The sequence below is a fragment of the Copidosoma floridanum genome, unplaced genomic scaffold, assembly GCF_036245765.1.
Source record: "Copidosoma floridanum isolate Cflo_tuat_1 unplaced genomic scaffold, Cflo_Japanese_pri ptg000001l, whole genome shotgun sequence".
Taxonomy (NCBI): domain Eukaryota; kingdom Metazoa; phylum Arthropoda; class Insecta; order Hymenoptera; family Encyrtidae; genus Copidosoma; species Copidosoma floridanum.
In genome coordinates this window covers 7,019,622-7,031,750 of record NW_028321878.1, presented here as the reverse complement: position 1 = coordinate 7,031,750, position 12,129 = coordinate 7,019,622, and the positions used below count along the sequence as shown (strand labels likewise).

Here is a 12,129-nt window from a genome sequence, read left to right as displayed (position 1 = left end):
TGAAGGTTTACAAAAAATTTAACCTTATAAGGATGTACAGAGATGAGGTGCTTAGATCTGCGAATATTCTCTCTGTACTGAAAAAGTTAATTAAGCTTAATTTTACAGAGTGAATGCTATACATTTGCTCACTATAAACATTAGATAAATACAAAAAAAATGAGAAAACACCACTGTAGCGCCGTTTGGACAGGATGTGGAGTGCTTTTTAGTTTGAAATTGAGAGCGCTAGATGGCGCTGACCCTAACTGTCTGATGGTAAACATAATTATTACCATGTAGCAGTTGGTCATGCAGGGTTCGGGGCAGGTTGCCTGTGTACCTACCTTTGCTATGGCAGATATATATATATATATATATGTTCACTAGTATTAGGGCACGTCATGTCAGTAGATTCGAGATACGTACCACGAACGTTTATAAAACACCTACGTGTTAATGCTTGGCTGTGTTGGACCAATCGCAAGAGAACACGACCGCGATGGCACGGCTACGTTCATCGGCGACGTTGCTCAGAACTCTCGGGAGCAACAGTCAACAGCAGTTGTCTTTTAAAAACAGTTCGTTCACCATAGGATAAGCAGAGCCTTTATCAAAGAATAAGCTGCTACACATCTGATCCTCGTTGATGTGCGGTGTGAGTTGTGCCTGTTTGTTTTGACACTACGACTACGAGTACTTTTAACTCGTCACGTGTATAATCTATACAGTTTGGATCTCCAAGTTTCCGCTGGCTAGCCCGTTCGGGAGGCTGATTAATAAATATTTAGAAGCTGAAAAACTGGCTAATTCACGCTGTCTTCATGTACCGTTACGGATTGTTTATCGTTCTGCTGAACATCGGTTGGGATGGTAAGTCATTTAACACGTAAACTACTTACAGTGCGATTTTCCAATTCGCTTACCTAATGTCATTTTCTATCGTTCCCAATGTTTACAGTGAGTGCCAATAAGGGCTTGGATAGGCTTTTGGAGCTTGGCACGGATTTCCTGTCAAAAGGCCGATTTCAGGATGCCCTGCAGTACTTTCACGAAGCTGTTGGTAAGGCTTTGTCCTTTTTGGATTATAACGTTGTGCAACTATGCTAGTGCTCCTAACTCTTTGGAGCTGTATCTTCGTTAACAAGTGCTTTGTTTTTAACTTTCATTTTGTTTTCGTTCTCTAGAAAAGGATCCAAACAATTACTTGGTGTACTACAAGCGAGGAACCGTTTATCTGGCTTTAGGAAAGGCCAAGCAGGCCTTGACGGATTTTGACCAGGTTCTAGAATATAAGCCCGATCTTAGCTCCGTTAGGATTCAGCGGGGCAATATTCATCTGAAAAATGCTGACTTGGACAAAGCCGATCAAGACTTCAGGGTTGTTGTAAGTGGTATTTTTAATTTTTGCTGCCCAATCTATTTTTATAGTGTCGCGTTACGAAATGCTTTGACAGCGACTCCACCCCTATTCTATCGTAAAATTTGTGTTTGAAAACATGACGAATATTTTCATTGCTTTAGTTTCACGAAAATTACGATGACGAAGAAGCACAGATTGGGATGCATAAGGTTAGCTTGGCCAAGGAGTTAATAGAGAACGCGGAATATTCAATTCAACAGGAAGACTATAATTCAGCTATCGAAGATTTGACAAAAGCCATTGAAATCTGCCCATGGTCTTTTAACCTTAGAGAATTACGAGCAAAATGTTATAAAAATGTTGGAGATCCTTATACCGCGGTGCACGACCTCAAGTCTGCGCTAAAACTCAAGGTGGACAACACTAAGGGTTACTTTGAGCTTGCTACCCTACTCTATCTTCTTGGACGTGTTGAAGAATCACTTGAGTAAGTGTACATTTAAGTGTGAGTAAGTGTATTCAAGTAAGTGTATGTTAACGATCAATTTTCTGTATTTTGCAGGGAAATCAAACACTGTCTGAAATTGGACCCTGAACACAAAGACTGTTTTCCGTTATACAAAAAAATTAAAAAAGTAGCGAAATCCCTAACTGATGCAGAAAGGGCTAAGGAGTCAGAAAATTGGTCTGAATGTATACAAAAAGCGAATAACATACTTAAGCACGAATCATCAGTGGCTGAAGTTAGGTTCATTGGTTTAAAGTTGTTGTGCAAGGCTCATACTGCTAACAACGAAGCAAGTAATGCACTTGAAAATTGTCAAGCTGCACAGGATATTATTAAAAGTGTAGATAGCAATGACGTATATAGGATAGTAGACATTCTCTGTGATACTGCTGAGGCATATTTATCAGCAGAATTGTATGATGATGGTAAGTTTGTCACTTACATCCTTCTAATTATTTTTAATCGTAAAATTCTAACTGTTTTTGTTTTCAAACATCTAGCTGTAATGAAGTACAATGAGGCATTGAAGTTGGATTCCGGCAATGAGAGAGCTAAAAGTGGTTTACAGAATGCAGAACAGCAACGGAAAAAATCAGAAAGTCGAGATTACTACAAGATTCTACAAGTACCAAGAAACGCGAAAAAACAACAAATCGTCAAGGCGTACAGGAAAGCTGCACAAAAGTGGCATCCCGATAACTATCCAGATCCTGTGAAAAAAAAAGAAGCCGAGAAAAAGTTTATTGACATCGCAGCTGCTAAGGAAGTCCTCACAGACGATCAGAAGCGTGCAGAGTTCGACGCTGGCAGGGATCCACTTGATCCTGAATCTGGTAGACATGAACAGGGTTTCCATTCCTTCCATAATTTCCACCAGGGTTCACCTTTCCATTTTAAATTCCACTTTAACTAAGGATATCGGTATTTCATTTATTTTTTTCCGCAGTGTTCTTGAATTCAGAGTAACCCATTTACTTTTACCATCAAATTTTGCGTTTTATTAAAATATACTTCCTTAATTGTCATTTCAACATTAGGAAAGAGGATATCACATTATATTAGATTATGTTAACGTTTTTTATTAATTTTATAATGACTATTAAACCGAATAGAATTGAAGCTCATCTAGTTGTAGTGATAACTTTTTTCTAGTGTAATATTTAAAAATTTTAAAGTACTATTTCTGCTGAAGTATATCAAAATTGAAAATATTACTCTGAGCGTTCAAGAAAGTAGTGGGAAATTAAAAAAAAAAAAAAAATCACGAGTGTCATACCTTACTAGGATGGACTGCTATGAACTTTACTAATGTACATACGACAAGCTAGTGATTTTTTTTACGTAACTGAATAATAAAAGCTTGTCCCGTTGCGTTCCAAAGACAGTGGTATGAAGGTTTTTTTTTCTCGAGAAAAGAGATGAGAAAAGAACCCGAATAAACAGTACATACTTCCACGTCATTCAAGTTACAGTGTATAAAAGTGCATCATAAACATCTTATACATTGCGTGAATGGAATTTCATCGGACATTGGTAAAACGTTTGTAGAAAGCAATATTTAGTGATTTTAATGAGATATCTACAGATAGCATTTTACCGGTGCCCGGTGCCAATCCTAGGTTGAAAAAGCGTATGAAACTTTTGAATGCAGTGCTGTGCGCGTGCTCCGAATACTTGAAACGATTGTACACTCGAGTTGATGCAAGATGTTTGTAAATATTAATACTTATAATTCTCTAGACAATTTGAGAATATACATTTCGACTATTTATACAGAACTGCGTTGAATTATTTTTAAGTTTTAAGGCGAAGAAATGGCAGTTATTTTTTAACTTTTTTTTTCTTAGACTTTTTTTTCTTTTTACTCTTTTTTTTCATCAATGCCGAATAAGGGCCCAATTTATGCCGAACCATGTAGCCCCTCCAAATTGCTTGAATCAACGTCGCGGCCGTATTAACGTCAACCCAATAATCACGTTCAGCCTGTATTTTTCTCTGCTCCTCCATATACTCGTCTATCACAACTTGCCGTTGGCTTTGTAAAATACGCGACTCTTCGAGAAATTCTTGCAACTCTTCGATCTTTTCCTATGGAAAGAATTCAAATGAAAACTCAAGTGTCTTTTTTGGAAAAAGAAAAAAAGATTAAAGATGTGCTTTTAGAAAATAGATGATAATTTTACTAACGAAATTGTTTATATTAACCAAATGTTTTGTATTTTTTTTTCTATACAAAGTATAACGAAATTGTAAAATCAACATTCTTACGTCCTAATTAACATTGAAACAAACGAGTTTGTTAACGTAAAAGTAAATTAAATGTAATTTCAAATGTCACCTGTAAATCCTTGATTTCTTGCTCTCGTCTTTCCAATTCGTCGTTGTACCTATTAGTCCACGCCTCAACATCGGCTTCGTTGTTGCTTATAACGAACTTTAAATAAGTTTTCAATTCCTCGGATACTCTTGCATCGGTGTGCTTTGCTCTGTGCAATTCCTCGATTTCGCCCAGTACCGATTCTTCCCTCGAAAGTTGCCGCAAGTTTTGCTGCTCTAGTTTCGAGTCTTCCCATCTGCGCACGTAATCTACACGCGAAAAAATAACAAATCACATCTCCACTCCTACTTTACCGTATACAAGACAATGTTCACCTAATTTTTCCTTGTTGACGCAGTACGAGCTATCGATCTCCATCTCTAATCTTTCGATTTTCTCCGTGTACTCTCGCCTCTCGCTTTCGAATTCCTTTTCCCGCGACTCGAGCAACCCTTGCATCCTCCCGGCCAAGTCGAGCCAAATTTTCAAGTTGACCTCGAGATTCGCGTTATTCTCTTTGGTACCGATGATCGTGTTGACTTCGGAGCACAGCCAGTCGTAGGTGCCGTCAGTTTCGAGTTCGCAGCCAACTTTGCGAAAAACATTGTAAACTAATTTCCTACCAACGCATCATTACCACCCGATTGTAAATAAGTTGGACGTGTTTTATTCTCCCTCCCCCTCTCAAAAAAAAGGTTGCGCTACAAACCAGTCCTCGAGTAGTTTCTGATGGACACCGAGAATAACGGGCACGTAGCCATCTTCTTCCGGAAAAAACATGATTTGCTCGTTGGCAGGGTCACAGGTGTTCTTTTTCCTGGCCAGCCTTTGCCTCGGGCTTGACTGCTCGTCCTTGGGAATAGTCCGAAGGAGCAGGTCGAGCCGGTCGATGGCTTCGCGTAGGATTTCGGCAAAGGCTGCGGCCTCGACTCTGCTCAGAGTTTCGTCGCTCAGGAAGTCGAAAGATGCCATGCTGTGGACGCCGATGTTGGGCGAGGGACACGCGAGCGAACTGATGAGGCTGTCTAGACTCGGGTTCGCGAATACCGTGGTCAGTGCCTCCTCGTCGAAGCCCTAGGAGATCGGGTTATTTATTGTGTTTTTTTTTTTTTTTTATTCTTTTGGAGAGGCTTTGGTGATAAATTCTCGGTGCTCACGCATTTGTACGAATAACTTTTGGAAGAGACCGTCCTTTCGGAAACGAGACTCTTTCTGTGCCTCTCCGCTTGGACGGGCAAGGATTTTTTCCCCTGGGGGCCTTCCACTATGCTGATTTTTTTCTTTTCCCGGGGAACCTTTGCCTCCCCGAGTTTTTTCGTCCCACTTTTCGCGTCGCCATCCGCCTAAGGTAACTTTTGATCAGTACAAGTATTGAAAAATTATTGGTTGGAGGGGTCATAATTACCACAACATCGTTAGGTTCCATGTATCTTCTTTATTTGCGACACCAGCTTTAGTATCAACGATTTCGACGCAAAATATTTTTCTAGAACACAATTTTTATAACGTGAAGTTACTTTCATTCAAACCCCGTATGAACGGTAGTCTTTTATTTTTTGCGAGAAACGTGACGGACATTTTAGTTGTTCCGTTAACAATATCGAAGATGGTATTTTTCTTTTTCTTTTTTTTTTCCTTTTTTTTTGACACAGTGGAGAGAAAACAAGTGCTTTCACTATTTTTCTAATACATTCAACAAAGGAACTTCGTTCCATACAATAAATAACATATTAACATAATTTCTCGTACAATTTGAGCGTTTTTCGTTCAACAACTTTTTCTAGATTATGTTTTAATTATTATTATCATTTTTTTTTATTTTTAAAACACAATGATTTTATTATTCAATCGTTTCCATGATATACGTATATGATAATAATTTATTTTTGTGCAATAAAATTTGTATATTGAAAACAATTTAGTTTTACTTTCTCTTCATCGAATCGATCGAGCGTAATTTCAACAACAATTCAAAAACACTCTACTTAGCTATTATAATAACTATTGTCTGCGAGATATGGCACTTGTAAGCGTACTTATACGAGCTTTCATTCGACATCTTCACACTTTTAGCATTTATTCATCATCTGTAACCACTTATCCACACAATTGACTAAAAATTGATTGAAAAAAAAAAATGAAATAAAACGTGCCCGATCAAAAGGGTCGGGAAAACTAAAATCGACAAGAAGAACCTGACCTCCGGCGAGGAAAAATTCTAATACCGTCCGTACATTTATATACAATGGGTGCTTCGTTCGTCGATAGGCAGTAACGCTATATTAAATAATTGTAGCTATATTTACACTCTTACAGCACAAAAACGCTTGTGAATGGTGTAAACAATTACAGTTGCGAGCTCCTCCTCCCTCGAGGGAATCAGATAGCACAGATCAAGGGTCGTGACCACTTAAGCTGATTAAAAATTCATAGATTCTCGTGTCTCCGATTAAAAATATAACTTTTTTGTCGATTCCTACTATATAGGATATCGATCAAATGGGAGGAGTTTTTTACGTATATTTTTTGCCATAAAGGAAAAAATAGAAAAAATTACCAATTCTAAAATTCGCGAAGACCCTAGCAATCGGCTCTACTCGTGCACCGAGACCAAAGGAAAAAAAAAAAAAATCTAAAAAGACTTGATCGACGGCACTGAAACAGCGGTAAAAATAAAAACTAAAAAATGGTCCTCTCGTTGCACGACAAGAGCAAAATTTACTGGCTGGAAAAAAAAAAATACGGGGGGGATGTCACACTCGATCTACATAAAGTAGCTGGTGTACTCGTGCGGCATGACACCGCGGCGTGGGTAGAAAGTGTGGCTGGTCGAGTAGCACAGGAGATTCGTGATCGAGCTCATGTAGATGTCGGCGAAGCGAAATAGCCGGCGCGAGAAGTAAGTCGGATTGTGGTAGGTCCGAAACACCGAGCCGAACTGCTGGTTGAAGACCCGCTTGATCGAATTGCGCAGTTGGTCCCGCTCCTTTATCCACTCGTTGAGCAAATCCTCGGCTTCGGGCCCGTCCACGTTCTGATGGTCCTCGATCAGGGCCGTCAACATCTGCAGCCAATTGGCGTCCTCTTTGAACTTTGGACGATTCAGCGTCTCAATCTCGTGCTGTTACCGATCCTTCATTTTTATTCTGCGATTCATCATAAAACAAAGAAAAAAAAAAAAAAAAAAAAAAAAAAAAAAAAATGTAATTTTACCGCAAGCTCCTTGATAATGGCCCCTGTGCGCCAGCCGTGCTCGAGCGTCACGTCCGCCAGGTCGCTGTACGGGTGGTCCCCGAAGTAGAGCACCTGATGGCCCCGCCAGCCCGTGGTGTCCTGGAGCTGCTTGACCGTGCCCTCGAGGTAGATGACCCCCTTCTCGAGCTTGACCACCCTGTCCCAGAGTTGGGTCTCGTTCCTCTCGTCGTACACTCGCAGTGGCCGCGACTCCTCCGTGAAGAAGCGCGGCTTGCGCGCCTGCACTATGACCACGTCAAAGTACAACTTCCAGTCGTCCCCCACCAGGAAGCTCATGCCCTTGTTGCTGTTGGTGTTTTTACGTTAGTCTATATTACTTACGTATGGGCTTGGTTTTATCGTAAAAGACATGAAAGATGAAAGAGAGGCGGCTTACACGAAATGAAAGGGACTATTCGTGACGAGGAACATCTTTTTGTTGGCGGCCTTTAGGCGGTCCAAGAACTTGACGAGGTCCTTGTTCTGCTCGAGATACTCGGACACGTTCTGCACCACGAGTTGATGCATTATCGGATGGCAGCTCTGCACCGAGTTCTGAATGCAACAGAGGAAAAAAAAAAAAAAAAAAAAAACCCATGACATTTTCCATCGAACCCCTTGGAAATGTCACGCGCGCGTTTATCATTACATACCTTGACGTCCCTGAAGAGTATTTCCGGATGGTAGTCTATGTGATTTTGCAGGAAGTACTCGGTGACGTTGCAGAGCAAACTCATTTCCGGCACCGAGAACAGATCGGCCAGCTGCACCATTTTCGTGCGGCGCACGCCGTCCTGCAAACATACGCGCGTTCACACTGTATTGTATAGGTAGGTGGTGCGAATTGACATTTGGCGGCCTCTGCATGGCTCTGACGCGCCGGGCATTAAATTTGCTCTACTTCGCTACATATCCATGTATATACAGCTGTCAAGCAACAACACAACGTGTGATGATGATAACAACTTCAATATCGAGTTTCGAAACTGATTCCAACTTTGATAGCTGTACACTATTAGCTGTCCATACAGTTGGCTGGTGATACGGTGGTTTTATTTTCCCAAGCGCGTATTTTTTTTCTTTCTCTTATTGAATTCCCATATTTTTGATTATCTTAAAGAAAGTATTATTCCGTATGACTTTTGGGGAAGAAAAAAAAGAAAGAAAACAGTAAAATATGATTGTGCTTCTTATTCGCTTCGACGACATTGAAATCTGTTCTTTCGCGTGCAACAGCGCGAATGGTCATTAAAAAATTGTTGAGTTAATTTATCCTGCATGGTATATTTTTGAGCCTCGGGTATTGATTGCGTAACTTTTCAGGCAATCGCGAATGAAAAATGTTTTTTTCGCAAGTACCGAATCGTATCGTTTGCGTGTGAATAAAAATGTGGAGGCTTTTCGATACAAATAGTTTGTGGATTTTCATTAACAGCTGAAATGAAGTTAAAAAATATTACACTAAGCATTAGATGACAAAAGAAAAAAAATAGTGCCAACAACGTAAAATGGGTCCAAAAACACATCGGTTCACTTGTACATGCACACGTGATGTGCCACTTACCTTCTAGCTCCTCAAAAATCGGCAATCGGTCGTATTACAAGGGAGAAGATCACACATCGAGGTATGTCAAGACATGCGAAAAGAGACAGTCACGAAGTGCACGAAAAACATCATCATTATTATTATTAATCATGTTTCTTATTCATGTAATTTTTTTTTTTCCTTTTCTTAATCATTTTAACAATCTGTTGGATGTATCCGTACGTCGAAAACACATGATACATTATAAATATTAATTATACATTTATAAATTATGTCACGTTGAATATGTGCGTATTATCACTCAAGTATATATAATAGGGATCCATGGCGTATATATGATTGTTATCGGTATAGTTACGTGTGTACGTGTCAAACAGAAAATTGAATGTAACGAAGAGTGACAGTGAATGAAGAATGAAATATAACGTGAACGCGTATGCGTATTAAAAAAAAGCAAGGTATACTTGTATACTTCTGCTTTTGTTGTTTCATGATAAGTAATCGTAAGAGAATGGGTATAGTTATTGCAGATTTATAGAGTTAAGAGACTCACATGCGAGTGTTTGTACGGCGCCTCGACGTAGGCGATCGGTATGATCCGATTTTTGTACAGCCTGAGGACCTCCTCGTCCGGCACGGGATGGAGGCCCCTGTATACCGTGCCCAGTTGTATCTGCAGGAAACTGTCGAGCTTGAGGAGCAGGCCCTTTTCGATGTCGTAGTGTAGTCCGCGGACCGCAAAGTTTTCGCAGTACTGCAGATCGGCGATACCTTCGGGATACTGTATCGTTGAGACACGGGAAGGACAAAAATCGGAAGATCGTCTCACGTGCGTATACGAGGAAATAAAAAAAAAAAATTGTATTGCAGTTGCGGTTGTGAGCTTACTTTGTACTTTTTGATGAGCATGTCCCTGCCCAAGTTGTAAAGTAGGTAGTCCATGCTGGGCTTGTAACAAGCGAGCGTGTAGTCATAATCGAAGCCATAGACCTGCACCTCCTTTAGATCCAACTCGTTGCAGACAAAGACGCCACGGGGGTTCACATCTTGGGGTAATTTCTTAGCTGCCAAGTATTAACATTCGCTTGATAAATAAACGAGTTTTTTTTGTTTTTTTCTTTTTGTTTATGCAAAGTGAGCAACTTTTGCGTGCTCGACCGCATTCTCGTATTTCTAAAAAAAAAGCTCCAAGGCGCTTAAGTAGATATGTATTCTCGTTTCGCGTCTTTGCCAACGTCATCAGTAGTAACAGTCGATTCTGGCAAGACCCGAGAGAATGAAATTCCACCCATACATACACATAGATACAGAGATCCATCGATAAAAAAAAAAAAAAAAAAAAAAAAAAAAAAAAGATAGGAGGAAGGAAGCAGATATACCGAGCAGTTGAATCGGATGGATTGGCATTGACCATCGTCGAGGATTACCTATAACGCGCGCGCTACGCTATTTAAAGCCAAGTGCACCTCGTTGGCTGCCGCTCTGCCAAAGCTCCCTGCCACTCGATACACGTGCACATAATACGTACTCGCAATCTATACACCCAGTGACATAGTTGCGAAGGCGGGAGCATGCGCTCACTACACGTGTATCTCGCGTCCTCCTCGCTCCCTCGCGGGTGGATAGGCTGTACCTACGGCATGCATTTTGCTAAGATAATTTCGTTGTCACTCGAGAGCTTGCAAGCTTCGTTGAGCAGCGTCAAGTAACGTACACCACCCACACGAACACCCATGCGGTAGTGCCGATTTTTTCCTCTTCCTCCCGTACAACGAACCTTGGCTCATAAAAAAAACATCCTGCGAAAATAGCTCGCGCATCGATTCATCCGCTATTCGCCAAAAACTCCCCGATTTTCGAGATTTTCTCTCATGAATGTACCAATTTCGACGCCCCGACAAATTGACGTTCCCCTCGCGCCGTCCGTCGCGCATCAACACGATTTTCTCTCTCCGTCGGCCCCCTTCTATTTCGATCCCAAGTATGAACTCGTCAACCTGTCCTCGGTCCTTCGAAATTGACACTTCCGATCGTCCACCGCAGAATATTGTCGCAGTAGCGCACGTGTTCGTCCTCTCTGTCTTTTGGACCCACCCACACACTCGCACGTGCAAGTACACATTATACATGCGTATACGCGGATGATGGATTATTACACGGGTAAACGAGGTAGGTATATGGGTACTCACACTTGCACTTGTCGAGCATCATGGCGTAGCTGCGGCGCATCCTGGCACTGGAGACCTTTGGTGGTTCCAGGCCAAAGCTCCGGGCGCCGATGATGGCATGTCGCTGCTTCCCCCCTTCGAGTGGCCTGCAGTGGCCCAACAATGGTTGCGTGCCCGGAGCACCACCAGCGACCACACTCGAGCCGACCGAGCGGAGCTGCCAGCACGTCCGCGCGAGCAACATGACGGTCACGCGGCGGATGGCGCTGACGACGCGCCGACCGCTCGCTCTCGCGTCCACGTTGTACCACTACTGGCTGAGCGAGTGCCCAGACTACACGTTACAGCGATTTTCTACCGATATACATGTACGTGTGTGCGAGGAGTACGGGGTCAGCTGTGTCGGTTGGCGCGCGCGCAAGCTCGCACGTTCTTCAGCTGTGAAGAAGTGGTAATTGATAGCCCGTGTGTGCTTTTCCCCCCCTCCCTTTGGCTCCGCATCAATGAATTTATTTTTACTTCTTTTTGTTTTTTTTTTTTTTTTTTTTCGTTAAGGAGTGCGAGCTTGCGAAGATGATGGACGGAGCTTTCATCTGGTTTGATATACCATTGCCTTCCCTCAATTAGTGCAAGCTTGGCAAACAAATTTAATTGGGTCCGTTTTTGATAAAAAATTGGATTACCGATCAACCGATTCGCATAATGGAGAGTGCGGGGTGCGTTTAACACCTACGTACCTACGCCAGAGGCAGAAAGTGGAATTGCTAGATTCCCGACGGTAGATTCTATACCTCGGCGCTGCTCGATCGATAGGTGAGCGCGGGTTTTTCTGCTCTTGGGGCGATGGAATCTAAATCGCTGGAGGGCTTTACTTTCTTTTTTTTTTTTTTCCCTACTAAAAGTAGGTGGCTTTCCCTTTTTTTTTGAAAAATGTTTTTTCGATAAGTAGAGCATGTTTTAAAAGCACTTATGCAAGAGTTTTTTCCCCGATCTTTTTTTTTTTTTTTTTCTTTT

At 41.5% G+C, this 12,129-nt stretch overlaps 3 protein-coding genes across 5 annotated transcripts; 1 reads left to right on the top strand and 2 right to left on the bottom strand.

The window, feature by feature from the left end:
• Positions 1 to 409: 409 nt before the first annotated feature.
• P58IPK (dnaJ homolog subfamily C member P58IPK) lies at positions 410 to 3,628 on the top strand. Of its 2 annotated transcripts, none has more exons than XM_089594443.1 (6): positions 410 to 852; positions 941 to 1,042; positions 1,167 to 1,363; positions 1,504 to 1,829; positions 1,905 to 2,275; positions 2,351 to 3,628. In XM_089594443.1, the coding sequence occupies exons 1-6, from the start codon at positions 804 to 806 to the stop codon at positions 2,761 to 2,763; spliced, it is 1,458 nt and encodes a 485-aa protein (XP_089450569.1). In that variant the 5' UTR covers positions 410 to 803; the 3' UTR covers positions 2,764 to 3,628. The 2 variants fall into 2 exon arrangements, with proteins under 2 accessions (XP_089450569.1, XP_089450563.1); XM_089594437.1 differs by having other exon boundaries at positions 1,167 to 1,366.
• Positions 3,629 to 3,671: 43 nt separating this feature from the next.
• LOC106643690 (uncharacterized) lies at positions 3,672 to 5,593 on the bottom strand. Its single transcript, XM_089589243.1, has 6 exons — positions 5,573 to 5,593; positions 5,325 to 5,510; positions 4,877 to 5,241; positions 4,503 to 4,786; positions 4,189 to 4,436; positions 3,672 to 3,938 (listed from the first exon to the last, which is right to left on the bottom strand). The coding sequence occupies exons 1-6, from the start codon at positions 5,591 to 5,593 to the stop codon at positions 3,672 to 3,674; spliced, it is 1,371 nt and encodes a 456-aa protein (XP_089445369.1).
• A 195-nt stretch (positions 5,594 to 5,788) lies between these two features.
• On the bottom strand, positions 5,789 to 11,411 carry Nt5c (5' nucleotidase C). Of its 2 annotated transcripts, XM_014358996.2 has the most exons (8): positions 11,137 to 11,411; positions 9,836 to 10,011; positions 9,501 to 9,728; positions 8,966 to 8,968; positions 8,055 to 8,195; positions 7,799 to 7,956; positions 7,381 to 7,708; positions 5,789 to 7,288 (listed from the first exon to the last, which is right to left on the bottom strand). In XM_014358996.2, the coding sequence occupies exons 1-8, from the start codon at positions 11,357 to 11,359 to the stop codon at positions 6,932 to 6,934; spliced, it is 1,614 nt and encodes a 537-aa protein (XP_014214482.2). In that variant the 5' UTR covers positions 11,360 to 11,411; the 3' UTR covers positions 5,789 to 6,931. The 2 variants fall into 2 exon arrangements, with proteins under 2 accessions (XP_014214482.2, XP_014214483.2); XM_014358997.2 differs by lacking the exon at positions 8,966 to 8,968.
• Between the last annotated feature and the right edge of the window lie 718 nt (positions 11,412 to 12,129).

What these genes read in the sequence shown, in the direction of transcription:
- P58IPK (XM_089594437.1), top strand. Translation starts at nt 804, where the DNA reads ATGTACCGTTACGGATTGTTTATCGTTCTGCTGAACATCGGTTGGGAT. An exon ending in ATCAAGACTTCAGGGTTGTT is followed by an intron (nt 1,367 to 1,503) that starts GTAAGTGGTATT and finishes TCATTGCTTTAG; the next exon opens with TTTCACGAAAATTACGATGA. An exon ending in AGCAGAATTGTATGATGATG is followed by an intron (nt 2,276 to 2,350) that starts GTAAGTTTGTCA and finishes TCAAACATCTAG; the next exon opens with CTGTAATGAAGTACAATGAG.
- LOC106643690 (XM_089589243.1), bottom strand. Translation starts at nt 5,593, where the DNA reads ATGGAACCTAACGATGTTGTG. An exon ending in CAGAAACTACTCGAGGACTG is followed by an intron (nt 4,787 to 4,876) that starts GTTTGTAGCGCA and finishes ATGCGTTGGTAG; the next exon opens with GAAATTAGTTTACAATGTTT. An exon ending in AAGAAATCAAGGATTTACAG is followed by an intron (nt 3,939 to 4,188) that starts GTGACATTTGAA and finishes TTCTTTCCATAG; the next exon opens with GAAAAGATCGAAGAGTTGCA.
- Nt5c (XM_014358996.2), bottom strand. Translation starts at nt 11,359, where the DNA reads ATGTTGCTCGCGCGGACGTGCTGGCAGCTCCGCTCGGTCGGCTCGAGT. An exon ending in GATGCTCGACAAGTGCAAGT is followed by an intron (nt 10,012 to 11,136) that starts GTGAGTACCCAT and finishes AATACTTGGCAG; the next exon opens with CTAAGAAATTACCCCAAGAT. An exon ending in TACTCTTCAGGGACGTCAAG is followed by an intron (nt 7,957 to 8,054) that starts GTATGTAATGAT and finishes TGTTGCATTCAG; the next exon opens with AACTCGGTGCAGAGCTGCCA.